This window comes from Amphibalanus amphitrite, unplaced genomic scaffold, assembly GCF_019059575.1.
Source record: "Amphibalanus amphitrite isolate SeventyFive unplaced genomic scaffold, NRLGWU_Aamphi_draft 000153F_arrow, whole genome shotgun sequence".
In the NCBI taxonomy this organism is placed as follows: Eukaryota; Metazoa; Arthropoda; class Thecostraca; order Balanomorpha; family Balanidae; genus Amphibalanus; species Amphibalanus amphitrite.
Genome location: NW_024881648.1, coordinates 473,900 through 501,625, shown reverse-complemented (window position 1 = coordinate 501,625; position 27,726 = coordinate 473,900). Strand labels below are relative to the sequence as shown.

Here is a 27,726-nt window from a genome sequence, read left to right as displayed (position 1 = left end):
AAAGTGGAGGACGGAGCCGGGAGCCACGGCAGGATCACGGGCTGGCAGTCACGAGCACCAACTCCGTGGGAATTGGTGGCGTGTTCGGCCGGCCGGCCGGCTGGCGCGTGCTATAGGTAAGTACCATCGTGCTTGTGCTGAAATAGATACTAACGTGGTAGATATCTGCAGTGGAGTGCGGGCACTTGTGACTCGTGTGTCTGCCGTGGTCATGCTTTTTAATAAAAATAAATTTAGTCCGCATAGATGGGTGAGTGACAGTGAGACCGAATACAACGCTAAGTAGACGTCCTAAAATGCAATTCATTTCGTTTATTTACGTCTTTATCACTTGTATAGCTGCTCGTTTAACGTTTGGTTATCCACACAGTTTTATAAGAAATGAGGCACGCTTGCGATGCCTGCATGACCATCACAGTAGCGATAGGCACCTAAAATCAATTAGACAATCCGTTACCTCAACAACACTCAACAAACGATATTGATGAAAGACCAATGCCATTCGCCTGGATACAAGCCATTTGGAGAAGGTTCGTAATGGGCTTAGAAAGAATGCCGTTGATAAGTGTATAGGGATCGATGGCTGCTTGTGGATGGGACGGCTGCTCAGTATAGCCACAGACGGGTGTGGTGTATGGCAGAGGACAGAGTGCAGGTTCCGAGCCAGCAGCGGACAGCAGGGAGGCCTACTGGTGTCCCAGGATCAGCAGCAGCGGCGATAGAAGACAGGTGAGACATTTCTCTCCGCGCCAGTTATTATGACTCACGCTCCACAGTGAGCCTTCGGTAGCTAGGGGCCCGAATGACATGTTTCTGTTTGAACCTTCGGGTCCCGAATGATACCTACGATAAGCAAATTTGATTCATTTCTTCAAATCTGTCTGTGTAATATTGTTCGTTTGTCGGGCTTTTGTTGCAGCTTAAACAGTTTCGTCGTCAAATGGAGTGACTCGATATGCGGATGTGTACATAGTAAAAATACAATTTCGGCATTGCCACTCAAGAAACGCTTGCCGTATGTATAGGCAGAACCGGAACAATCTAAATCTAATATTTACGCTAGTGATTCAAGTGTCTGTCAGAAAAAGTTATGCAGGTCGGAACGTCACTGGAATGAAATAATCTCGTACCTAATTATTCGCTGGCCCATTTACCAGCATTACATATAGACGTAGACCTATGTACATCAAAGGACAAAATTTCCGGCTCATGAGCGTATAGTTAGGTGCCTGATGATTCAAGGAATTCAGTGAAGTAAAAACCAAGGAAATGTCTTTGGACATGCAAAACTATTGCACGGTGGCTATATTCATGACAAGCACATATAAGTGATTTCCGTTGACTTTCTTTCCAACTAGTTCCTTTAGTCCGCTCCATTTATCAAGCTCATTGCCCGTTAGCAGTCGTTAGCTGATTATCCCTACTTCGGTCACCCTGTCCATTCCCCCCCCCCCCCGCTGGCCGCAGGATGGCCGTCTCGCGGTGCCTGTTCGCCCGCACCCTGCGGCTCTCTCTAACCCTCTGCGGCTGGCTGACGCTCTCGGCGCTGTACGAGCGGCGCGCGTCGCTGCCGGCCCGTCTGCTGCGGCTGGTCCCGGGCACCCTGCTGGCGGTCACCCTGCTGGGCGCCGCCCTGCTGCCGCTGGAGCGACTCAGCCTGCTGCTCTGGAGTGAGGCCGTCTCCGAACACGGCTACATTCTGCAGGCACTGCTCGTACTGCTCATGCTGCGCCGGAACAGCAAGTGAGTGAACAGGCCGACGCGGTGAAAAAGCCAGGTTTTATGAGATGACCGCTGATAGCGATACTTTGTTTATTGTCTTATTTACGGCGTCGCTGTCAAGCTTAGGGTTCGAGTCAAGTGTCGGTTCAATCAAAACATAACTGTGTTCAATACACAGGGCTTCGTTGGCGACTGAGCAGCGAGGGACTAGTACGAATCGACTGTGTCACGATTTCACGCTGGAGTAGGGCTTCTTGTATTCCTGCCAACAGATGTCGCTAGTAGTCGGCGCCTGAATTTATGCTGTACCGCATTACATTCCGCGCGCATTTACATTCATTGCTGTGGAAAACAGGAGACAACCGTCACACTTTGACAACTGGAAGTGTCCCTGCTGCTCACCACATCCCCCGTCGGTCGTGCCGCAGTCTGGAGGCGATCTCGCTGGGCCTGGAGTCGCTGTACGGCCGTGTGCGGGTGCCGCGGCGCCCGGACCGTCGCCGCCTGCTGCTGCAGTGCTCCCTGATCGTGCTGCTGTCCGCTGCTGTGCTCGTGCTGTGGCTCTGCTTTGTGCTGGTGCCCGGGGAGTACCGTCACCCCAGATACCTGGCAGTGGTGTATGTGCCCGAGGGGCTGCGAAACCCGACCGGCTACTGGTGCATCTTCGGATTCCAGGTGATAACACGAGCGACCGTCGGTCTGTTTTTATTGATTGTGGTATTCAAGTTGTAACTAAGCTGTGGCATGTTTCCCTTTGTTGCGTTTATCTTATTTCGACTATCCCTGCGGCATTTTTAAAATTTCTCGTCATTTTCTTTAGTGTCGTAACCTACATACATATATGATTCGTGGCTAGTGCTGATATAAAACTGAACGACTTGCGCCTGCCGCTGCGAGCCGTTGCTTGAATGCTCAAACATAACCCCGTCCTTTTGCAGGTTATCGTGGTGATTTTCACTTGTTGCTTGACAGCAACATTCGACGTGTGCCTTTTCATTTGGCTGAGTGCGATCAGCTTCCATCTGACCGTGCTTCGAGAGCAGCTGGACCCCTCGTCTGGCGGGACCGTCACTCGGACCAGCCTGACCTGCAAGGTGCACACTGAACCTGACCTTGACCTTGACCTTGACCTTTCCACCGAGGTTGGAGGTGACGCAAAGAACAAAGCGTCACAGTTGGCCGATGGGACGCTGTTTAACCTGACTCTTCTGCGCTCTAATCGACAAGTCTCTCCCAATCAAGATGAGAAGCGAGGCCGTGAGAAAAGAGTCACGAAGAACTGGGGTCAGCGTGTCAAGATGGCGGCGCCCGGTGTGGTGACGTCACAGTCGGTCGGAGACGGCCCAATGAGCGACGGCGAAAGGCTGGCGGCAGCGGAGGAGTACACTCAGAAAACACTTTGAGAACATTTTTGAATAAGGGCTCATATGAGTGCCAAAACAGGGCTCAAATCTGTATGATTTTAAAATCGGGATCAGTTAGGCGCCCTTTTCGGGCTCAAAGTACATTAGCCCCGAAAGCGGCATCAGTTCGTCTTCCTTTTCGGGCTCAATTCGAGCTGCGTTTTAGGGCTCCATACGACATTCCGCCATTCCGTCTTTTGCTGTTTTCAGCAAGGTTTTCAGTGCCATGTGTTGGTGTACCTACCGCCGTGATTTCAAAATGAATGGTAAGTTATTAGTTATCAGTTATCGCTATCTTTTAGAAAAAATCAAGATGTTGATGCTCATGCCATTTTAATCCCTTATCAATTAAAATTGTGGTGGCATTTGTTCAGAAAAGGTCTGATCTACAATTGTGGCGCCGTTGATACGAATACGCACGGGTTTGATTATTCGTTTTTCTTGTATTTGCGCCACATGAAAGCATCATATCTGGATTCAGGATGTCAAATAGTGTAAGAATGTGCAAAAATTTTGTCTGGTTCTTCGTGATGATGTGATTGAAGCAATGCTTTCAAGGGTAGGTAAGGATTTTGTTACTTGTTCGTAATGGTTATCTTGATGCTCAACTAAAATTAATCCTAACCTTGCCTACTAACCTATTAAGTTAAACTTAGTACCAATACCTACCAACCTACAACCTATTTGGATCTTTCATATACTTATAACATGCTGCTGCTTCTGCTAACATGCTGCGGAATGCTGGTTGACATGATGGAATGCTGGTATGACAGTGTTCCATGTTTCAGAATTTTAGGTGAATAACCACACATGATGGGGAAAATGTTTTCATCCTAAAAATATGACAAGTGGCTTTATTTCATCTTTGCTAAAAAAATATGTCAAAAGTTTGATTCAACAGCCAGCTGCCAGGTTACGCATGACTTGACAGTTGATGCATCTACTCTACATCATTTCATTTCAGATCCTGTGAAGGTTCTGACAAAATCTGAGGTAAAAATGGCATTATGCAGTTTTGCGGTATTGTCGCCTGAGCCGTAGATTGACGAGCGTTGTTACGCGCAGAACACCGTAGCCAGAGCGTTGCTTGTATTCGTCACGATGCGGTCGACTAGCGAATACTGATGCGTAGGTGCAGCATATGAAGCAGCGTGGCAACTCAAACTGGCACTAGCGCAGGTAGGCACGGTAAACAACGATGCATCTAGCGGTTTCTGCAAAGGCAAAAACATTGAATAAACGATACGGAAAAATAGAACAAATTCAAGAGCGCGATAATCTAGAAGCAATAAAGCAATAAATCATAATGTTCAATTCTTACCAACGATTTCGTCCACTCAGGCGCCATGCCTCCATTCTCGACGGAGTACACCATGAAAAGGACTGAGTATGGCGGCTGACTTAGAGCCCGCCAGTCACGGGAACCCGCAAGTACTGCAGACACGCGGACATAAACATTAACACATGAGCATGCCATACTCATCCGTAAAACAAATAACATGCGGAATAACAGAAAAATATCCCCGTATAAACTCATCCCGCGAAACACAACACAAAAAGATAACACATATATCGTACGCAACGAACAAGTACCGCCCGCGACAGAGATGGGCAAAAGTATCGATCAGCTGTTCGCGCCGTCTGAGACACGGCCAATAAAGCTACCGCGCGAAGCCAGCGTGGGGGGACGGGAACGGCTCAGGAAGGGGCAGGCTGCTCCATCTCGCGGCTGTCTGGGAAACTCCACCGCACCGCGCAGACCGTAAGGCGCAGGTGTCGCTGCAGACGCATGACTCCTCCGTCACGCGCACACAGGCGCGCGGCTCACAGGCGCACTAACACCCGCCCCTTTTTGACTTCGCCGTCAAAACAAACTTAAACTTTCCTTCTTCACTCGGCCTCGGTAGCGCCGATAATCTTCACCACCTTGGTGATGGGTCGCGCATAAGTCGTGCCGCGGACGCGGACCCACACGGTGCGAACTCGTCCGTCCGCGGCCGCCGGCGCCGCCTCTACGCGTCCGAGCGGCCAAGTTCCGCGAGGAACGGCGTCGTCCACCATGAGCACGATGTCCCCTGGCTTCATGTTCGTCGTGCTTCTTGTAGATCGTCCTGCTCTCGTCTGCAACAACGGCAGGTACTCCCTGCGCCAACGGCGCCAGAATTGCTCCGCCAAGTAGGCGGCTCGTCTCCATTGGCGGCGACCGACTAGGTCGCAGTCTGTAGTAGCGCTGCTGCTGGGAAGCGTTACACACTTGAGGTGCAGGATGTGGTTAGGTGTGAGCGGAGTCTCGTCTCTGGGGTCAGCACTGACCGGCGTCAGAGGCCGGTTGTTAATTATACATTCGACCTCACACAGGAGTGTGTGAAGCGTCTCGTCTGTCATGGATTGTTCGGTCAGGATGGCGTTCAGGATCTTGCGGATAGTGCGAATCTGCCTTTCCCAGGCTCCGCCGAAGTGCGATGCGTGCGGCGGGTTAAACCTCCAGTCGATCTTCATGTCCAGGGCAACTTTCTGGATCCGGTTGTTGTCGTTCTGCAGCTTGTCGACTTCGTTTCGGAGCTCTCGGTCTGCGCCCGTGAAGTTTGTACCGCGGTCAGAGCGCAAGGTGCGTACGTCGCCTCGGCGAGCGACAAACCTGCGCAGTGCGCACAGGAACGAGTCAGTTGACAAGCTTTCCGCCACCTCTATGTGCACCGCTCGCGTTGCGAGGCACGTGAAGATTACGCCATACTTCTTGACGTGAGACCTGCCCCTCTTGACGTAGAAGTTGCCGAAAAAGTCGACACCGGTCCTGGTGAACGGTTTCTCGCCTTCACGAACCCGATCCTCCGGAAGGTCGGCCATCTTTTGAGTCTCCGGCGGTCTCTGCCTTCGGCGGCAGCTCAGGCAGCGGCTCAACACGCGCCTGACGGCCGAGTTAGCTCCCAGCACCCAGTAAGACCTACTGATGTCAGCCATGACGTGCTGTCTTCCTTCGTGGCCGGCTCTGCAATGAAAGTCCTCGATCAGCATATCAATGACGCGCCCCTTCTTCGGAAGGATCGCTGGGCACTTGGCAGTCTGGCACAGCGCGGAGTTCCTCAGGCGACCCCGAGTTCTCAGCACGCCATCCTGGAGGCCGGGATCCAGGCGGGCGAGCGGGCTCGACAGACGTACTTCCTTGCCCGCTCTCAGGTCCTTCATCTCCTGCGGGAAGCTCGCTTCCTGCTCCGACAAGATGATGAGTTTCTCAGCGTCTGCAATCTCCTGTACGCTGAGCTCGGCCGGCGACGACATGATGCCGCCACGTTTCTTGTCCCTCAGCATCCGCAACACACGGCGGATCCATGCCACCGCCCTGGTCAGCCGTCTCCAAGTCGAGTAGTGGTTGACTAGCCTCTTCATCGGCCTGACGGCGTCGGCATTGCCCTCGACGCTGCTCAGGCATGTAGATGTCTTCACCTCCGGATCGTGCTCGGAGACTCCTTCTCCAGCTTCTGGGTCGCTCGGCCACGTCTCCGGCGGCCCCTTCAGGAACTGAGGACCGGCTCTCCAGAGGCTACTGCCCATCAGCGTTTGGGCGTCCACTCCCCGGGAGACCAGATCCGCCGGGTTCTGACCTGTGGGCACAAACCTCCACTGTTCGACGCTCGACCCGTCATGAATAGCCGCGAGCCGATTCGAAACGAATACATGAAACCGTGTCCTGGTGTTGCGGATGTACTTCAGTACTGTCGTACTGTCAGTCCAGTAGTTCTGTTCAACTCGGGTGTCCAGTGCGCGGACCAGCTCTTGTCCTGCCTCAACCGCCAGCTTGGCAGCAGCCAACTCGAGTCGGGGGATAGTGAGCGCTTTCACGGGGGCCAGTCGAGCTTTGCTGGCGAGCAGAGCGCAGTGAGCGCGTCCTTCCGGCGTCACGGTACGCAGATAGGAGACGGCGCCATAGGCTCTCTCGCTCGCGTCCGCGAAGTGGTGCAGCTCCACCGTCCCGTCCAGTCTTCCCGCCGTAACGCACCTGGGGAAGAAACAGTGAGACAACTGCGGCAGGTCTCGCAGCCATCGCTCCCAGGATTCTCTCGTAGCTTTGGGCACTTCCTCATCCCAGCCCACTTTCAGCCGGAACAGGTCTTGGAGCAAGATCCTCGCTCTCACGATGCATGGAGTCACCAGTCCCAGCGGGTCGTAGCAGGACGCCGTAGCCGACAACATCCCCCTCTTCGTCTTCGGTTTCTTCGTCAACTTGCTGACGTCTACCTGGAAGCTGAACATGTCGGAGTTAGTGTCCCACAGTACTCCCAGGGCGCGTTCCACTGGAAGAGCGTCTGTCCCCGGCGTGAGCTCTTTCACTTTCTTTGTCCTCTCTTCTCTGGGCACAGATCTCAGGACTCCGACACTGTTACTGCTGATCTTGGTAAGCTTGAAGCCGCCCTCGGCGCAGAGCGCCTTGAGGTCTCCGACCAGTTTGACCGCGGCTCCTTCGCTTCCCACAGACTTCAGGACGTCATCCACATAGAAGTTCCGTCTCACGGTGTCTCTGGCCTCCTCCATCTTCTGACCGAACTCCTCAGCTGTCCTGTGCAGCGCCAGGTTGGCGCAGCTCGGTGAAGACGTAGCACCGAAGAGATGTCTTGTATTGCGATATTCCTTGGGCGTGCAGGTGACATCTCCTCGTGGCCACCACAGGAACCGCAGGTAGTCTCGTTGATGTTCGGGGACCAACACCTGCATGAACATGGCCTCGATGTCCCCCGTGAAGGCGTACGGCTGTTCACGGAAACGGATGAGCACGTCAATCAGTGGGTTAGTCAGGTCAGGTCCCTGCAAGAGAGTGTCATTGAGAGACACGCCGTTGAACTTGCTCGCGCAGTCAAACACAACCCGAACCTTCTCTTTCTGCGGATGCCGAACTCCGAAGTGCGGGATGTACCACTTGCATGCTGGTTTATCGTTGTCTGGGGCCTCTTCCGCATACCCCTTCTCCAGCAGGTCTGCCATCACAGCCTTGTACTCTTCAGCGTACTTCGGGTCCTTCTCAAAGGCCCTCTTCAGAAGATTGAGCCTCTTGAGAGCAACTTGACGGTTGTTGTCAAGAAGCGGCTTGCTCTCCCTGAAGGGCAGCTTGATCTCGTATCTCCCTTCTCTTCGTCTGCAGCCTGTCTCCATCTGTGTGCACCATCTTACATCTTCAACCGACAGACCTCTTCTTGTGTCGGCTCGGTCCTCGAACAGCTCTTCTGGGCCCAGTGCGTCCACGATCTTGATGCGGTTGATGCTGACTGACTTGGTGAACTTCCCGACACCACTCAGCACCCAACCATACCTCGTTCTCACAGCATAGGGACCATCATCTCGGCTCGGACACACTTCCACAGGCTCCATCACACTGGCCGCGTTACCTCCTATCAGGAGGCCAATCTCTTGGTCACCTGATAGTGTCTCCAGAAATACTCCAGCATCTTGCAGGTATTTCCATTTACTCACATCTTCTTCGGATGGAATGTCTTCAGACGTCACAGGGATGTGGTCCAGGACATACAGAGGCGGCAGCTCCATGCAGTTGTCCCCATCGAGGCTTCTGATGACCAGACCAGGAACGAGACAGCTGTCCATCACCGCCTCTCCCCTGATCGTGCACACCCTCAGTGATGAGTTGTTTTGCGGCGTCACCTTCATCTTCTGCAACAGGTGCTTTGAGATGAACGAGTGTGTGCTACCGCTGTCCAGAAAGGCGTTAGTTACCACAGTCTCCTTGTCTAGCCCCACCATCACCTTCAGCACCTGGAGCTTGGCCCCTCCCGCCCCGCTGGGCGCCAGATGGCCTGTTGTAGCACTTGGTGTTGGACTTATCCTATCTTCATGGAGCACAGTTGGGTGGCTTCTGTTGCACCGCTCACAGGTCCTCCTTTCCTTACAGAACCTGGAGCGGTGGCCATGCTGAAGACAGGCGAAGCAGAGGCCCTTCTCTTTCACGAACTTGCTCCTCTCCTCGTGCGTCCTGGACTCGAACTTCTTGCAGTTTTCGATCTGGTGTTTTCCCTGGCAAAAGAGACATGATGGGTGTGCATTCTCCATGGGCTGGACACTTCCTGCTAGAGTTCTTCCAGCGATTACCCTTCCTGAGGGCTGCACCTTCAGCTTTGTGTCATCTTTCTTGGTTCTTGTTCCTGGGCACAGCACATGTCGTCCGTACGAGGGGTTCGTTGCAATCCTTGCTTCAGTCTCGATGAATTGGACAAGATCACTGAAGTTCGCTGGACGTCTCCCTTCCTGTTCGATGGCATCAGCTTTCCGGCGCCACCTCTCAGTCAGGTGATACGGGAGCTTCTCCAGCAGTCTCCGGATGGTCTTCGAGTCAACAGACCCCACACCGTGTGGCAGGTTCTCGAGCGCGTTCATGCAGCCCCTGAGGAAGATGCCAAAGTCATCCAGTCCGTCTCCATCATCCGCTCTAAGGGTGGGTAGGGCTAGCATCTCGTCCACCAGACTAGCTACGGTCTGAGCCTGACAGTCGTACCTGCGGCGGAGCAACATGACAGCTTGGGCATAGCCCTGCTCTTCAGGCAGATGAACGCAGGTCTGAACGAGGTCGTGTGGCTTTCCCTTGGTGAACTTAAGCAGGTACAGGAGCCTCTCAGCATCACAGTCCACATTTCTTGCTATGTTGGACTCGAAGGTCCTGAGGAAGGGCTTGAACTTCGAAGTGTCACCCCTGAAAGTGGTCAGGTCAAGTGATGGCAGGTGGAGACGCCTTACCATCTGCAGGTCAGTGCTGTGTTGAGCCGGAGCCCCGCCAGCTACTTGCTGCTGTGTTGGCTCGTCTTGCAGAACGGATTCTGGTGTCACTTCCTGTGGAGATGCCGCTGGAGATGTAGCATCTTGCTGAGCTGCGGCATCTTGCAGAGCTCTTGTCACCGCAGCTTCCTGTGGCTGGACTGTGTCGGCGGCAGCAGCCCCTTGCAACCACATACTTGCAGCTCTTGTCGCATGCTCCACCTTCAGCATCTCCTCCAGGACCTTCTCCTTGGCTTCACTCTCGTCTATCTCCGCCTGGATCTCCAGCTCTTCTCTCTTCTTTCTCAATGCAGCTTCTTCTTCTTCAAGCTGGTGCCTCTTCTTCAGGGCTTCCTTCTTGGCAGACAGCCCAGCCAGCCTCGCTCTCTCCAAAGCCCTGGCAGAGACGATGCTGACCGATGTTCGGACACTGGAGGCAGGCTTGGAACTTGCCGCACTTCCACCTCCAGATCTTGATGATCCCGACTTCACACTCTTCCCATCATCGGCTTTCTTCGGCTCACACTCTTCATGCAGCTTATCGGTCTCTTCCTTGGCCTGCTTCCTAGCTCCCTGACTCTGGAACTCTTCTTCCTTCAAGAGCTCTCTCAACCTCTCCAACAAGACTGGCTTTCTTCCCCGCACATCTTCTCCACGCCTAGTCAACTCCCCGACCAGCTCCTCCTTTGTCAACTTGTCAAGGTCCATGGTTATCGTTGACACACACGGTCAAGCAAGGTCAAGCGAGGTCAACGTCAAGTGAGGGGGTCATGTGGGTCAGGTTGGGCAGGTCAGAAGGATAGGGTTGCTGGCACGATAAGTTATGAATGAACACTTCAACCTTAAGCTAAACACATGTCAAACTAGCACCGAGAATACCTACACGAATGTCAGCCTCATATGGTTCAGACACACCACATCATTGCACCTGTTCCATGCATGCCTCAAAAGTCTTAAAGGGACCTTCCCACCTTCAAAAAAGTTAATGAATTGGCATGAAAGTGATGTCGCTCGGTTCAGAAAGAGCAAAAATGAATAGCTACCAAATTTCATCGAAAAATATTCACCGGTTTTCAAGATATTAGACTTTTACTTTTGTTTACTTTTTGGGATCTCCGCTGTTCCTAGCGACTTTATTTGAAAGTGCGGCATTTGTTGCGCGCAAAGCAGCATATACCACCGCGTACTACAACACGTTTTAGTCAAACATTTAACGGACGTTCGAAAGCCTGATGACGTCATCAGATTCCCGTAATGGTTAAGAGATAGGGACCACGCTGGTCCCACCCTGCAAGTAAAGGGAAGAAATTTCTTGAACACCATAAAGCTGCGGGGGTTGCGACCAGGATAAATGGTGGTTTCTGAGCCTGGCCGCAAACTTGGCTATCTCAACTCAAAGCTAATGTTAAGGTGGGAGGGTCCCTTTAACAAACAGAAAAGATCACTGGTCAGACCTCTTTCCCTGCCATCAGGAGCAGCAGCACCCACCATCAGTAGCAGTGGCGTCCACCCAGTAGGTGCCAGCCAGCAGACGCGAACCTCCGCCACCGCAGGGACATTAGGCTGCTGGAACCTCCATCCTGGATCCAGTCCCCACGGCGGCAGGCAATCGCGTCTGCAGCGGTCATGCGTCGGCCGGTAGCGACGGAATCAGCAAGCAGACATGCTGATGCCCCCGGAAGACGATGATGAAGACGATCGTTGAAACTATTGTCGCCTGAGCCGTAGATTGACGAGCGTTGTTACGCGCAGAACACCGTAGCCAGAGCGTTGCTTGTATTCGTCACGATGCGGTCGACTAGCGAATACTGATGCGTAGGTGCAGCATATGAAGCAGCGTGGCAACTCAAACTGGCACTAGCGCAGGTAGGCACGGTAAACAACGATGCATCTAGCGGTTTCTGCAAAGGCAAAAACATTGAATAAACGATACGGAAAAATAGAACAAATTCAAGAGCGCGATAATCTAGAAGCAATAAAGCAATAAATCATAATGTTCAATTCTTACCAACGATTTCGTCCACTCAGGCGCCATGCCTCCATTCTCGACGGAGTACACCATGAAAAGGACTGAGTATGGCGGCTGACTTAGAGCCCGCCAGTCACGGGAACCCGCAAGTACTGCAGACACGCGGACATAAACATTAACACATGAGCATGCCATACTCATCCGTAAAACAAATAACATGCGGAATAACAGAAAAATATCCCCGTATAAACTCATCCCGCGAAACACAACACAAAAAGATAACACATATATCGTACGCAACGAACAAGTACCGCCCGCGACAGAGATGGGCAAAAGTATCGATCAGCTGTTCGCGCCGTCTGAGACACGGCCAATAAAGCTACCGCGCGAAGCCAGCGTGGGGGGACGGGAACGGCTCAGGAAGGGGCAGGCTGCTCCATCTCGCGGCTGTCTGGGAAACTCCACCGCACCGCGCAGACCGTAAGGCGCAGGTGTCGCTGCAGACGCATGACTCCTCCGTCACGCGCACACAGGCGCGCGGCTCACAGGCGCACTAACATGCGGAAAGACTAAATCTCTCATTTTGTCTTCAGATTTTTTTTATTGGGACACCCAATTGAAATCCAATTTTAGAACACTGTGACACCATGCCTGTGTGCCAAGTAAGAGGAAGGGTCTACAAGTATACATCAAGATAACCAATTATGGACAAGTTGAGACTTGAGTCATGAGCTCTTATTTGTGGTTACAATACCTTCAACTGCATGATTTTGCACAACTTCCATACAGGCATCCAGACTGGAAAAGGTTCAAGTCCATATTTATTCTGGTGCTTGAATATGGCAGTTCAAAGATGGAAGGCATATGATGCTACAAAATGAAAAAATAATTCAACTTACAAAAAATAGGTATTCATATCTATCCTAAACTAAACTAACCTAAACTTACCTAACCTAATCCAACCCAACCCAACCACCCCAACCAGCCCAGCCCAGCCCAACCCAGCCCAGCCCAGCCCAGCCCAGCCCAGCCTAACCCAACCCAAAACCTACAGTCTAAAACCTAGAGCTAAAACCTGCAGCCCAAACTGGAAAACATCCATATGGTACGCCGGACGCCCGTGAAGCCGTCATGCGCCGAAGTTCGGCGCAAGCTATTTTGCAATTTGCGCTGAAATTTCTGCATTATTTGCGCCGAAGGTTAGTGCCCTTTTGCGTCAAAATTAAGCCACTTATACAAAAAGCACGTTTGCATCTGCTGGCCAAGGTTTTATAAACCAGACAGAACGCTCTGGGCCTTAACCACTCCTGACTCCCATGTTTGAGCGTCCAAATTAGTTGATGTTTCCATGGAAGCTGAATACCACAATACGTGTAGCGCACTGTAGCATCGTGCCGTGAAATAAGGCTCGGGACGGAAGTTCCGGGGTCACAAAAATTGGTGTGGCGGTGTTGTCGCGGCTGGCGGGCTCCAGCAAGGGGTTTAAGTTTACGACACCACTCTTGTTTCAGGAGAGGTGTCAGCGATTCGAGACTACTTGGGCATGCGGGCAGCGGGGTCGGCGTGGCTGCCTGCGGCTGCGGCCACACATCTTGGCGTCCTGGAGGCGGAGATGCTGATGGTGGCATGAGTCATCACTGGCTGCCCGATTTCCATGCTCCAAGACTCGCCGTGAGGGCCGAGGCGGGCGTCGTGCCGATGGAGAGATGAGGAGGGATGCGCTGGCATCGCGCCTACTGGCGAAGGCGCTCTCCCTCCCGTCGGAGGACCCGCCGCGTCGTGGCGGAAGCCCCCCCCCCCCAACCGTGACTGAAGTCAGTGACCGGCTGGAGAGAGCGCGGGGGAGCGGTGTGGGACCACTGGAGTGGCGCTGCCCGCCGAGGCGCGCTTATCCACGAGACTGCCCCCGTAGACGCCAACAGACGGCGTCACGGTCCACCTGGACCTGCTGCCGATCGGGGCGTCCGCAACAGCGAGGAGGAGTGCTGCGGAGGCGTGACTGGGAGCGCTCCCCCAGCGTGCGACGTGGGCCTGGGTCGACGGGTCTGCGACCGGGGGAGTAATAGGAAGGCGGCGCTGGGGTCCTCACCGAGCACCCAGACAGTACAACATTGGTACTGCGGGAGGCGGCGGGGAGGATTTGCTCCATTTACCGATCTGAGATGGTGGCGCCCAAAACGGCAAAGCAACATCTCCTGAAGCACCCGTCCTTCGAGGAAGACCCCATAATCATTTGCTCCGACTCGCAGGCGTCGCTGGCGACGCCACGAGGTGGACAAGTGGCCCAGACACCCCCCCCCCTCTCATCCCCTAGGTGCCGCCATCTGGGAGTATATGATGGCCCTAGTGGCTGTAGGGGGCCGAAGAATCCACCATAGAAGGAGGGCGGCGATAGCCCGATTAAGCTGGGCGTCCAGTGGAGCCTCGGCTCTATCATGGGCATTGGGCAAGGACTCTGCGAGCACCCCCGCCTCCTCCATCTTCGACGGCACACCAGTCAGAAAGCTGTCCCCACCCGAGTTTCCCAGCAGCATGGGCCACATGAAACCGAACAGCGCCGAGCCGCTCGACGCTGTGGACCAGGCGAGAGTAACAGTGAAAAGGTGAAACGCTCGAAACGGCGCGCGCCGCCGGCCGAGGGCGCCGAGCCGGCCCAGGCCGGCTGCGGGTCAAACAGAAGCCGTCTCCGCGGCGGCCGCCCAGTGACAGCGACTCTGACTGACGTCGAGGCACCGCTGCCGCCTCCGCCGACCAACCCGCCGCCCAGCAAGGGCAGTTTGAAGGCGGCTGCGCCGGTGAAGGTGGCGCGGCCTGGCAGGGGCCGCGGCCGGCCCACTCCCAGCTACCCGTCCCGCGAGGTGCTCAGTACCACCGACTCGTCCGATTCTGAGGCAGCGCCGTCGGCGGGCCGCCGCCAGCAGTGACGACGACCGGCTGGCGGCGTTCGCGCGGGACTTTTCCGACTCCTGGTACTCGGACTTGCCGCCCAAACTGGACGCCGGCGGCGTGAGCACCAGCAACGCCAATAAAAAGTCCACCTTCATCCGGCTCTTCTCGCACCGTGTCAAAAGGACTACGCCGCGCGGCCGGCCGGCCAACTCGAATGAGCGCAGCGAAGGGCACACGTCCCCGACGGCGGCACTGGCGCCTCCCGCCGCGCCGCTGCCGGCGTTGCTGGCAACGCCGATCCAGGCCCATCGATTTCTACTGTTTTGTTGCCTACGTGCCGCTGCCGCCGCTCAGCCAGCACAATGGCGTGCCGGTGTTGCGCTGTCGGATCGAAAAGCGGCTCGTGCAGCGGACGGACGGGTGCGGCCCGCGCGATGAGCCGCCGCCGCACACCGAGCTGCGCCGCGCGGACGTGAAGGTGGAGCTGGCAGCGGCCTGCTCAGTCCCCTCAACGGCGTCGACCGGCTCTCCGGCGATTTGCGGTCAGAAACGCCGCCGCTTCTGGGACCAAGGTGTCAGAGCGCGGCGCTGCCCGTGAGACGTTAAGTTAGCACAGGCAATGTCGTCTGCACTCCTTGCAGTTCATGTTGAATACACAACCATGTTGCGAAGTAATAGGCGCCGGGTTTTTCAGTTCATATAACTTTTTCCCTGGCTATTACACCCCACAACCGAACACTGACACCTTGCAGAAGTATGACTGTGTGTATGAATGTTAATAAATACATGAACCAATGTTGTGTTTTCGGTTCCAGTACCTTCTTTGGGCACCTCGGCAACAAGTAAGTAATCCGTTAGCTTTGCCACACCTAAGATAGGCTCCCACGTTGTTATTTGCTCCCGGGTTAACATAAACCGGTTTAACGTAACTTTTGCATCCCGGCCAAAATTGCCGGTTAACTGTCCCACCGCTCGAGACTGGCGCTAGGCTGGCCGAGCAAAAAAAAAAAAAAGTTTGTCCGCGGCTTCGTCTTATTCGCAGCTGCTGGACACGGGGGAGGGGGGAGGAGGGGCTGCATCGGACGAAAAGCGGGCTCTGGTATTAACTGGATTTTTTTGCCAGCTGGCGCCGTATGGTGGCGCTAGCAGAGCTTCTTACATATCAATGCTAGATATAAAAGAATGAATATTTACCAATCAATTTTTCATTTAAAGCCATTTGAAATATTTATGTCCATCCTACTACCGCGCTTAGGTATATCTAAAATTAAATACCTTTCGTGCGTCGCCAGCTGGCCAGCCAGCTGACGCAATCCAGCTTTTACCAAAGCCCCGAAAAGCGATGACGTGAGCCCTAATATTGGCTTCACCACACAATTTGAGCCCTCAAACTGGAATCAGGTGAGCTCGAAATTGGGGATCAGGCTGAAAACTGGTATCATAGTGAGACTAGTTTTAGAGCTTGACACCGATAATGGGTACTGACTGAGCTCTGTTTCTGCGATCAATGATACCGATTTAAGGGATCGTATGAGCCCATGTGGCGCTAGCTCAGAAAGTATTCTCGAAATGTGCTGTCTGTTTTGAATATGGTACATTAGCCCGAAAACTGGTCTCTGAGCCCGAAAATCGGGACACTGTTTTCTCAGTGTACTACAGCGACATTCGCCGGTCAGTGCCGCCACCGCCGTGTGTTGACACTGCACTGTGGGCTACCATTGCCTTCTAATGTATGCCAAATTTTGTGCAATGAAATTGCAGCTTAATGTTTAGAATAACCCGTAAACATGGAATGTAGACGTTATACATTAGTCTGGTTATTCACAAGTCCTGCCCCACCCGTTTATTGTCTCGCAGGCTGTTAGCCCGGCTGAACGGCCTGTGTGGACTGCCGCTGTTCGGCTGCTACGCCGCGTCGCTGATCAACATCGTCACCAGTGCCTACGCCAGCGTCGTGGTAGGTGACGTCATCAACCGTACCGTGTCACCATCCTCCAGAGTTAGCGGTTTTCAGTGACACCGTTCGTGATTTGTACGTTTGTGTGACCGTTCGTAGTGGTGTGCGAAGAAACATTCTCAATTTTGATTTAATGACCGGCTAACCGAATCACTCTTTTTACAGCTTTCGAATGTTTCGGCGTTCGATGACCTCGGAGCCCACACGAAGGTGGCGTCTTACACGGTTTATATCATGCTGTTTCTCTGGCGTGTGATCGCCTATTCGGTCTACGGCTCACACATTACGGAAAAGGTCAGACGTGCCACTTGACCTAATCTTACCTGACAGACATACCGGTATGTATGTACTGCAGGTATTTATACTTAGTGCTTATATGTCCCCTGAGCGTGCATGCTTGACGAATGCGATGCGCATAAGATAAAATATGTGTACCTAGCATTTCTTGATCCTTTATGTACCTAGACAAATTTACAAGGTCTTGGGTCAAGCCACAAACAATGGCAAACACTTACCATTGCCAAAAACTACCCCACCGGTTACCATTTAACAATATTGTTTGAATGGCGACACATGCAGGGGTCTGAGAAAAACGTTTAAACGCCGTTTAAGGTCAAAACTTTTCTTATTCCAACAATGCATAATTGTTTTCAGAATGCAGCGCTGGCGGAAACGCTCACGACGATGGATTGGAGCGTCGTGTCTAAAGCAGACAGGCGTCGGAAGAAGGCTTTCTTACAGATCGTCAAGCTTCCATTCAATGTCACGGCAATGGGGTTTTTCATAATTGAGAAAAGCAACATTCTTGCGGTAAGAATTCCGAGAAAGGCGCTTTCCGAAATGTTATTCGAAGAACACGCCGTGATTCAAAATAATTGATTCTATGATACACATAACAGCTTATTTTGCACTAGCACGCTTTATAATACATCACCTATATAATACATCATGGTATATTATATACCATGATGTATATAATACATCATGGTACATGCTCTAGTTGATTCGTTGCAGTTATAGCTGTCTCACAGTAGTCACTACCTATTATTGTGAATCCCCTAAATGAATCGATGTCTGGCTACTGCATATTAATATTATAACATATTCTCATGTGTTTCAGGTTTTCGGATTTATTATGACGTACTTCATTATCCTACTGCAGATGGGAGAGCACCCTCAATCAGATACTGTGGGCACATCTTCCAATGTGACCGTTTAATTCTCTTCGCAGCCCACATGGTATCATCTACGAGACATAATCGGTGACCGCTTTGACAACACAACCCATAATCATGTTTGTCCTACACCCAAATAAATACGGTCGAATGTGCATGTTGTTTCATTATGGGGAGTTCTGACGTAGCTTTCAGTTTCCCTAGTATACAAACTAAGGAATACAAGAAGCGCGCTCGCGATCATACTAGCTATTCAGCGTAGGACGTAGGTATAAGGTGAATGGAACCTCAGGCCCTCCTGTAATGAAATCCCGTGTAGTAACGGTAACTGTTGCAAATATTAGGTACCTACCTAAGTAGTCCGGAATTATCGATCACGAAGACAGATCCGGCCATCCATGTACTGATGTCTGATACCATTTGCCTGTAGTTCCTCGTCTTTACCAAAGGAAGAAATGCTTGCATCGCATGCCAGAGCGTCGCAATGTCGGACTCATTACCCGGAAGGCGGGAACTGGGAAGGCAGTGAAAGCCCGATTACCGAGTCCGGCTGAAGCCGGCTGTAATTCAGCTTGGAGACAGTTTGGCTTATTTTGCATGTGATTCTTTAGCAAGTTGCAGTTCAAAGACGTCGTTATGTGACAATAATGATAATGTTGTGGCACACAGGACATAGTTTTGGTCGAAAACTGAAATATGACTGCTGTTCACAGCATGCGATTTGTATACTTTCTAATTAGTGGTCGCTTTCTACTTGATACATTTTTAAAGTTCTTGATTTTGCAACCATTTTGAATCACAATCGTGTTGTCATTCTGGCGCGATATTTCGCACGAATCGCAACGCCTCTGTGTGCGACCGTCACCGTGTATTATAATGATTGAAAACGATATTTAATTTTGGTGTATTGGTGATGCCTATTTGGTATTTGAGCCCAAGGTTGCATATTGAGATTATTAGCAAATAATGATTTCTCTTTTACTTTCTAAGCGGCTTTGAATTGATACTGAATTGGAGTTCAACTTTGAGTTGGTGAGTGTGAATCAGAATGTGGTTGTTATGACATCTTGGGACTTGGTGGCCTTTGTATTCATATTTCATCATGTCTCAGTCTCTGATACATTACATTTTATGATTGTCTATTGCATTTTTATTTTCTGTGACCAATTCATGATGCTGTTTTTGTGTTTACTAAGGTATCGTGATTAAACCATGTCACTGTTTGGCGTTTGCTGTTTGGTGTGCTTAATCAGCATGTTGCTGGTTTTCCTATGTATCAATATGGAATTTCATTTTTAGAATTTTGTGGTTTTTCATTGATGAACTACACAGATCACACAAATTCAATCAATGAGAAACTTGCTAGCGAATAGCGAGTCTCGAGCTGCTGCCTGCCAGCCTGCTGATGAAAAAGGCAACCAAACAGTGGTCATTCTAAAATGTGTGATGTAAGGGCATTGGTTATAATTTTTGTGATTGTAGGAGACAGGAAGATGACCTAGGTGCTTTGTACTTTCAAGGTTTATATTGTTTACCTATATTGTCTACCTATCATCATTTTATATGTATTAATGTATGTATGTATGTATTGACATCAAAAGCCTTCCACATATGGCATGGCGATTACAGCTTATAACATACCTACTGTTCCACTAAGTTAGGACCTTCGTAATATTTGGCTATTAACTTATTAAGTGAAAATTACTTTTCGATCTAACTTGTGTGGCGTGGTTGCAGAGAACAAGTGCACTGCATTACCCTGCATAATTCTGATTGGTAATCTGCTCAACCTTCACCAGAAACAACCTTTAAATTTGCACCACAGACTTTAGGGTCTCACACTTTCACTGAGTTTGAAATTGCTGATGCAGCTCATCCATTTACTGAGTGAACAGCTGCTCAATGCTCATATCTGCCTTCTGTCTGGTGGTTCCCCCAGATTCTAATATCAAACTATCTTAGGAAGTGCAGCACCACTGCCATAGCTCAGCATTGCAATGCAGTTAGGCCTACACTGCTTCATCCAAAATCTATAATTTTTACCCATGTGTATTCGTGCAAGCTGCAACACACCGAGCTATTTTGTGGATCACTAATAAACATCCAGCCCAACCTCATTCATAATAGATAGGTATGTGATGGTGGCATACTTTTCAGAATGACCGGAGATAGGTTTGTAATCTGCATCTATTATACACTTGCCTCTACCTCTGATGACATTTTTTTCACAAATTGATGTGGAAATCCAACCCAAAGCTCCTAAGCTCCATCCTTAGTTCTGTTCCTAGTTTCACTCTCATCTCCAGCGGAAACAATCTCAGAATTGTATGACCATCACTTTTCATTCTACAGGTCTGATGCATCTACCCTCCACCGCCCCCTCACCGCAGGCTCACGGACCAGTCCTGAGAGTCGGCAGCGATGGGCTCGGACGTGGCGTCTGAGCCGCGCCGCCGGAGCGCGCTCTTCACGTCGCCGGCGATGCGGCGCAGCCTGTCGGCGGCGGCGGCCGGCTCGGCGGGCAAACGGTCGCCGCAGGGCCGGCGCAGCAGCCGCGGCGCCGCGCCGGAGGTGGAGCCCTTCGACATTCCGCAGGTACGACGGCGCGAGGAGGGAGGAGAAACTGAGCCAGGAATTAGCTCTTTTTGATGATATTTTTAGCTCAGTTGAGCAAAGCTGATTATTTACCTGAAGCTTGTATCCTACCCAGTAAAGTTTATGCTAGGAAATTACTTCTAAACTGAGTCGTGCTTTTTGCCATCTTTGACCTCTCCCGTTGTCTGTCCCGTCAATCGTCTCTGACCATTACCCGGCCTCCCCTGTGCAGCACGATGAGGAGGCGGAGCGGCGCCAGGAGCAGCAGCAGCAGGCGGCCGCCGACCGGCGCCGCTCGCTGCCCGGCATCGCCGGCCTCAGCCACGGCCAGCTGGCGGCCCACTACGCCAGCTGCGTCAAACTCAGCGCCGAAAACAAAATCAACACCAAGAACGCCTTCAGCCTGCAGCTCATCGACTGCATGGCACAGATGATGCGACAGAAGAAGTCGGACCTGGATAACTTTCAGGTAAGGAGGGAGACTGTGGATAGTGGGCAGGGCGGGGCCGTGACTTAACCCTCGCCAGACCTATTGGTTTTTTACATACGCGCCGGCCGAGGGGTGGGGGGGGGGGGGCGGGTACGACCTTCCTCGCCGTTTCGCCCCTGGTAGAGCTAGCGCGTTGCGGAAAAAACGAGCGTGTGCGCCGTTACGAGACGCAGAGATTGGTATCCGATTTTAAGGTCCTAGGTCAACCGGTGACCTCTGAGGTCAGGTCAGGTGCCCCAAGGTACGGTTCAGTTTATGGTGAATAACTTCGCAAAAAAATGGCCGCAGAGCCGCGATTCTGGCAGCATCGTGTTTGCCTCGCTCAGGCGCGTCGAATGATATACTTTTTGTTCGGGTCAGGTCAACTTAGGGTGTTAACCTCAGGTCACAGTCAAGTCAGCACCCCCAGGTCACGAAGTTGGTCGGAAGAGGTGATGTCGCATATCATTCGATTCGGCAGGTCTTCCTGAGTCCATTGGTGGCTTTCCCGACTCGCTAGCTCAATTTGATCGGGAGTTATTGACGAGAAACTAATATGACCTTGGACCTTGATGACGTCATAAATGACGTCACGCAAGGTCAGCGTTGCAAACGTGACGCATCTAACCTTGCAAGGAGTGCATGAAATCACGATTCTGTGTGCTTGAGATAGTTGGAGATCGTTCCCGGCGCCAGAATAGCAGTTTTTATTTTTCCCCATTGACTTATAATGGCGAGGTCACGAAAATGACCTGACCTCATATGACCTTAAGGAAAAATCCGAGATATACAAGGTGTGAGACTCGTAATGGATACTAGATCCTGCAAGTTTCATTTCCCTGTGAAAATTCCTCTGGCAGTGAGGGCGCTCCGAATTTGCGACATCTGAAGACCGTGCAGAGGTTCACTTATGACGTCATAGCCTCATAGGTCAGTGACCTGACTTGACCCGAAAATGCGGTTGGTGTCAAAAGATCCGGCTGGAATCAAAGGTCAGGTATGCCAAGTTTCAGCTCTCTATCGCCAGCGTGTTCGGAGCTATCGCGAAAAAACCCTATGGGGGGGGGGGGCGGCACCCGTCCCCCTCCCTCGGCCGGCGAGGGTTAAGTGACTGGTGTCCTGGCATGGAAGAACGGGGATATGTCAAAACGTAACGGTATATTTGGACTTATCAACAAAACGCCAGCTTATAGTACGATCTCCGTACCTTCACCGTCATTTTCAACCTTTAAAACGTGGGTGGCAGTTTTGTTTGAATATTCCCTGAACGTTTCAGTATCGTTTTATTCTGACAACCCAGTGTTCACTGATTCGCATCCTTACACTTTAATGAGGAAAGCGTACGATCGCTAGTCACTCAGTTCCCATATCCTTCCCCATACTCCCCTTCGACCCGCCTCTGACCCGCGTCATCGCCGTGCCAGGTGGCCAGCTACACCCTGGATGCCTCGGCCAAGATCTACGGCTACCGCGTGGAGGCGCTCCACGGGGAGACGCTGCGCATGGCCGGCGGGCTGGGCCGAGCCGACGGAAAACCTAAGGAGGACGGCGACACGCCGGCCGGGGACGACGGGGCCGCGCCGGGCGCCGAGAAACGACGCAGAAAGGTGAGGGGTGCGGCATGTTTGGGCTGCTATTACGGTGTGAGACATTCTATTGGGGATGACTTATGTGGTGAGCTTGTAATGCCTCGATTCGAATAAGTACTGTTTTCACTCGATAGATTTCGCTAATGTTAAAGTCACCGAAATGTGCCATGTGTGCCCGGTGTCTAGCAGACCGCCCGTTCCCGGCGTCTGTGCATTCAGTCCCAGTCCTTCACCCTGCTCCCTCTGACATCCCTCCCCTCCCCTCCATCAGACGCGTCGTATGGCCACGGTGCGCAGTAACCTGGCGGCGATCACGGGCCGGTCGGGCGGCGCGGCGGCCGTCTCCGGCGCCGGCCGGACACCCTGGGCCGCCGCCGAGGACGGCCGACCCGGCTGCGCCGCCTTCCTCAGCCTGCTCTGGACCCGGGACGACGGCCAGGAGCTGATGGTGGACGGCGAGGGTCGTCCGGCCGCCGCCACCGCCGTGCCAGAGCCGCCCGAGCAGCAGCCGCCCGCCGTCACCGTGCCCGGTGGGTGCCGGCCGGGGCGGGCAGACGGGCTTTATGACAATGTCGTGTAGCTAAATGAAGCTATTGCTGTTTACTTGTGGATAACTATGCGAGAGATTCGTCGCTATAGTTCATCAGTTTTGAGTAGGCTTCCATGGCTTATTCGCACACGGAATCGCTGCTTTTTGCAAAACGATGATCTCTTGCGGGTTCCTGTAAATAATCTGAGGTCTTATCCTATCATAATTGAATATGTAAGAGCTATCTATTATGTTCCTAATCTCTATCCGGTTCCACTAACAGTTAATTGCTTATATTTATCACTGTCCACCCACAGCCTGTCGCCATGGCGTCTCCGACCTCCCTTTAGCGTTGTATATGACCTCTGACGGTTTGGCCGTGCCGGACAGCGGTGGAGGAGCGGGTGCTGTGCCCGCCCCTGGAGAGGTTCTCCTTCACCTCCTGGAGCGTGGATCAGGAACAGGATAACGAGCGGATGGAGATGCCGCCGCCGCCGGCGCCGCCGCCAGCCGACCCTCGACACAGGTGCGGGACAGAGGGACGATGGACGCTGTGGGTAGGGAAGGGGGTACATGGATGACTCGTTATAAGAACAAGGAGGGGTGAAGTTACGACTAAGTCGTCGCTGACGTGGAATTCCTGCTATAACTCTCCACGTAGATGTTTGTATGCTTCGTTTTTTTTTTTTTAGTCGCAATGTTGTGTGAAATGTTTGTCATAACTGCTCATAGCTTCCCTTCCTTCTCTTCCGCTTCCTGTATTTTTGTTCTGGTAATTTCTCCTGCTCTGTCGTTAGCGCCAGAAGTAAGGCCAGTCTCCACTCAGTAGCGGTAGGCCGCAGCTGCCGCCCACATGTCGCTATGGCAATATTCCCGCCGTTGGTACCGGCACTACACCTGAGCTGTCTCTCGGACCGTCCGCGCAGTGCTGTCATTCACCGCTGGCAGTCTCGAGCTTCGCTAATAGCTGCTGGCGGAATGGCCAGGGACGAGATACGACCAGTTTGGGTTGATGCTTTCTGTCTCACTGTGAAACTTTGTTTTCGCGGTATACTTGACATTCGTTTTCGGCATGTTCATGCACTGTTCGTCAGCCCACAGCTGAAGCTGTACTCTTCACCATTTGACCGTGTTATTTCGCTTGGGTTTCAGGTTCGATATGAACGCCCCGCCGCACAGCCCCATAGCCGAGGAGGATCCCATGTTTGGAGGTGAGTAACCGACGGCGCTGACTCCATGGGGATAGGTCCTTGTCAGAGAAAGCCGAACTATGCTGGTTTTGTGTTTTGGGACGAGACATAGCTAATTGACACTCAGGACATATTAATCGACATTATGATGTTGCATGTGCCTACGGCATTTAAAGCTGTATTTTATGACTGATTCAGCTATGTAACAAATTGATTGGTATATTTTGCGGCGCCATGGCGGTGCCGTCATCAACAAGTAATCGGTCGTTGGGTCACTAGGCACGGTTGAGCGAGTACCTAAGAAAAGAGCCATTTTCTGATACAGGGCACAATAACAGAACTGGGTTCATTTCAGTTTTTTCCCCACTCTGAGTTGGCCATTCCAAGTCCGTCCGTGGTCGCCCACGATCCTGTCTTCACAGCTCTGTGTCAACACTTGTGTCAACACTTGTGTCAACAGTTCCGTGCCGTGCACAATACACCTCATTCCTGACCGCCCACTGCCGCGACCCGGCTGACCCATAACGGGCGGCGTCGGCTGTCGATACTGAGTAACGCCGTCACGGCCGGCGGCGTGACGCATTTGTCGGCCGGTGGCCGGCGCGACCCGTATGCGGCCCCGTTACGGTCTGACGACGATGCTGGCGGCCGGCGCTCGATGGAGGGGCAGACCGAGGGACGGACGAACGGCCCGATATACAGAACGACGGACGGGACGGGACGAGACTGGACGGGACGGAGGAGACGGACGGGCGGATATACTGATGGACAAACGGACGGACGGGCGGATAGACGAGCTTACAGATGGACGGACGGGCCGTTTAAATGTTTTTTTACTGACGGACGTTCCAGTGCAATCGGCGTGATCAGGCGACCCTGCTAACAGCTAAGAACCAAGGAGGTTGGCTGGCGGCAAGCGTCGGCTCACGATGCTTGTGGCCGAGCATCACAATGTCTCATACGGAGACCGAATAGGCAATATCGTAAGAAGGTGCCGTACTATACACCACCGGGCGTTAACAATCATCGTTTGGTCGCGCCCCTGCCAGTCTGTAGTGGGTGCGTGTGACCCATATTACCTGCGGGTGGGGAGGGGTCACAATAATCGTCAGTGTGGGTCACTGTAAGACAGATTGGGGATGGTCATGCCCAGTCACGAACGCACCAGACGACATTGATTGTTCCCTGTGACAAACTGTCTGATCAGGCCCGGGCGGCCGTGCCGACCTGCCGCCGTCCGTGACGTGTTGTTTTTAGTAGCGTCGGGCTGGTCATTGCCGCCGGAACGGTGCCAGACACGAACCGCAATCAGCACTGCAGAAGTGCAGAGTCGGTGACCACTTTGCGTGGGAAACTCTGGTTTGGCAGCGCGATACAGAGAAAAGTGCATGATAATGATGTGCAGCGTATCGTATCAGTTTTATTTAAGTACTACAGCTGGCTGCTGTCACATAAGGCTTTCGTACCTTGCGAGGTCACTGACATTGTGCTCGACTCACTAATGTTTCTCTTGAAAATGAGCTGTTTGCGTGCGTATTCCTTTGCCTGGCATGCCTGAAAACAGCAAACACGATTTGGACCACTTCTTGCCACCGCTTTTCTCGACTCAGACAAATATTACGCTTCGCCTCCGCTCCTTTCAATGCGTTTTCTCTCACTTCGCTGTCCAGTGTCCAGTATCTACTACAGCACCCTGACTACGGCCATCCCCGGCCGCTAATTTTGTCCTGACTCTATTCCATTCACTGGTCTCTCCCTTTCCTCCGTCTGGGATGGCTGGTGGATCATGTAACCCTCCCCGCTCCCCGTCAGGGATGGATGACGACTGTGATGACGGCGCCGACGGCGGCGGCGGCGGCGACACGCTGGTGACGGTCGGCGGCGCCGGCTGCCGGCCCGCCGAGCGGCCCACCCTCGTCAGCATGGTGTCCGCGGTGCCGCAGGAGTACAGCTACTTTGACCAGCCGCGCCTGCTGGCCTGGGCCGGACCGCGACACTGGAAGCCGCGTCTGCCCGCCGGCGCCGGTGAGAGTTGAATGAGGGCTATGCTGGGAGAGGGCACGGATGGGTGGCTGGGATGCAATGTTCTTTGTGTACTATTTTAGATGTTAACATTCCTATGGCGCGTCATTTGATACGAGTTAACGAACTTCATCGGTTAGATTTTAAATTTTGGTCGGTTGAATTTTTAGGGACATACGCACATGCGCTTGCGCACTCATTAACATTAGCCCACTTCTATTGCCGGGAATGCTCTCATATCTAGTCTTCCTTAGTCCGGTCGCCTCTATTCAGTAACTCCCCTTGTCTGACCGTCCCTGTCCTGTGCCCCTGCAGCGCGGCCGGCCGTGCCCGCCGAGCCGGGCCGCCGCCGTCGGCGCAAAGAGATCGAGCCGTTCGACTATGACGTGGAGGTGGACTGGAAGTCGGCCTTTGCCGTGCCCAAGAAGGCCACCCAGCTCAAACAGGCCACCATGAAAAAATGGAGTGACGAGAAGACCACGCTGCCCGAGGACCTGCACTACGACGTGGCCAGCCTCTTCAAGTGAGTTAGAGTGAGGGAGAGGGGGGCGGTATGCCTGTTTGAGTGTGTTGGAGTGAAGGAGAGGGGCTTAGATTTTGAGGCCAGCCTGTTTAAAGAGCAAGTTAGGGTGAAAGCGAACTAGAGGTCATCATTGATTGGAGGCAACGTCATTGAGGAAATGTTCACTGCATTCGATTTCTGTTGCCGCTTCACGTTTATTCAACATGAAACATTCACTTAGTTCCAGTGGGATAACGAATTTCAAACCGATAAACATGCATACGTTGATTTTTTTTCACGTAACTACAGTCAGTTTTCCGTATTTGGAGAAGACTGCAAATGCTCGCTGAAGTGGGAGTGGCGTAGTAGTTGTGTTTACCGATCATTTTTACGCAGTGATGGATTTATCAGAACTCTTCGCCGTTGAGAAGCTGCGAAACATTATTTGCGTTTAATCTGTTCCATTTCGTTAGAGAGAAACTACTACAGCCTAGAGCGCCAAACAACGTGTGCGGGCCGACTCGGACTGTCCCGGGAGTTGTGATTGTAATATTACAGCATCTCGTCCTCCGGACTGAACTAATCCCTCGGCTTGCGTCTCCCCGTGCCGCCGATTCGCTCTCGGCTCCCAGGGTCATAAATCTTCGTGCGGTGGACGCTAGAGATGCGGGAAGCTGCGGCGTCAGCCGACTGTTTGGGGCAGGGGTAGCTGTGTGCAAGACCCACCCGGTCGTTTGTCACTTTACATCGCTTTGACGTCGAGGGAGAAACTCGTTACACCGATAACTGTGTGGACTGGCCGACTCCATTGGCTATTTAGCTGCTGCATATCTCATCGTGGTGTAAAAGGGAGGACATTGCTGGTAGTGGCAGCTGGTGGAGTTATATATCGTGGAGCGGATGCGGCTACATTGCTCAGCTTATAGGCGAAAATATCAATGTCTATCAATTGCTCTCGATAC

General features: G+C 52.5%; 2 protein-coding genes and 2 long non-coding RNA genes across 5 annotated transcripts in view; 2 read left to right on the top strand and 2 right to left on the bottom strand.

Moving 5' to 3' along the window:
* Positions 1-1,778: 1,778 nt before the first annotated feature.
* Positions 1,779-10,844, bottom strand: LOC122383015. 2 transcript variants are annotated; one of them, XM_043369060.1, is made up of 2 exons: positions 4,447-10,844; positions 1,779-3,086 (listed from the first exon to the last, which is right to left on the bottom strand). In XM_043369060.1, exon 1 carries the CDS (start codon positions 10,584-10,586, stop codon positions 5,016-5,018), a length of 5,571 nt encoding a protein of 1,856 aa, XP_043224995.1. In that variant the 5' UTR covers positions 10,587-10,844; the 3' UTR covers positions 1,779-3,086; positions 4,447-5,015. The 2 variants fall into 2 exon arrangements, with proteins under 2 accessions (XP_043224995.1, XP_043224994.1); XM_043369059.1 differs by lacking the exon at positions 1,779-3,086 and adding an exon at positions 4,200-4,339.
* A 795-nt stretch (positions 10,845-11,639) lies between these two features.
* Positions 11,640-12,400, bottom strand: LOC122383014. The gene is made up of 2 exons (XR_006256761.1): positions 11,887-12,400; positions 11,640-11,779 (listed from the first exon to the last, which is right to left on the bottom strand). It is a non-coding gene; the product is annotated as an uncharacterized LOC122383014 (long non-coding RNA).
* Positions 12,401-16,088: 3,688 nt separating this feature from the next.
* Positions 16,089-18,023, top strand: LOC122383056. The gene is made up of 5 exons (XR_006256766.1): positions 16,089-16,137; positions 16,594-16,693; positions 16,859-16,987; positions 17,348-17,503; positions 17,814-18,023. It is a non-coding gene; the product is annotated as an uncharacterized LOC122383056 (long non-coding RNA).
* Positions 18,024-18,685: 662 nt separating this feature from the next.
* Positions 18,686-27,726, top strand: part of LOC122383063 (condensin complex subunit 2-like) — a 30,827-nt gene continuing 21,786 nt past the window's right edge. The window contains exons 1-9 of the mRNA XM_043369160.1: positions 18,686-18,900; positions 20,259-20,463; positions 20,696-20,932; positions 22,357-22,539; positions 22,793-23,051; positions 23,441-23,576; positions 24,203-24,261; positions 26,053-26,265; positions 26,578-26,785. Of these exons, the coding sequence (XP_043225095.1) occupies positions 20,290-20,463; positions 20,696-20,932; positions 22,357-22,539; positions 22,793-23,051; positions 23,441-23,576; positions 24,203-24,261; positions 26,053-26,265; positions 26,578-26,785 (1,469 nt within the window). The 5' untranslated portion in view covers positions 18,686-18,900; positions 20,259-20,289. The remainder of the gene's footprint in view (positions 18,901-20,258; positions 20,464-20,695; positions 20,933-22,356; positions 22,540-22,792; positions 23,052-23,440; positions 23,577-24,202; positions 24,262-26,052; positions 26,266-26,577; positions 26,786-27,726) is intronic.

Excerpts from the sequence above, each read along its gene's own strand:
- LOC122383015 (XM_043369060.1), bottom strand. The coding sequence starts at position 10,586 with ATGGACCTTGACAAGTTGACAAAGGAGGAGCTGGTCGGGGAGTTGACT.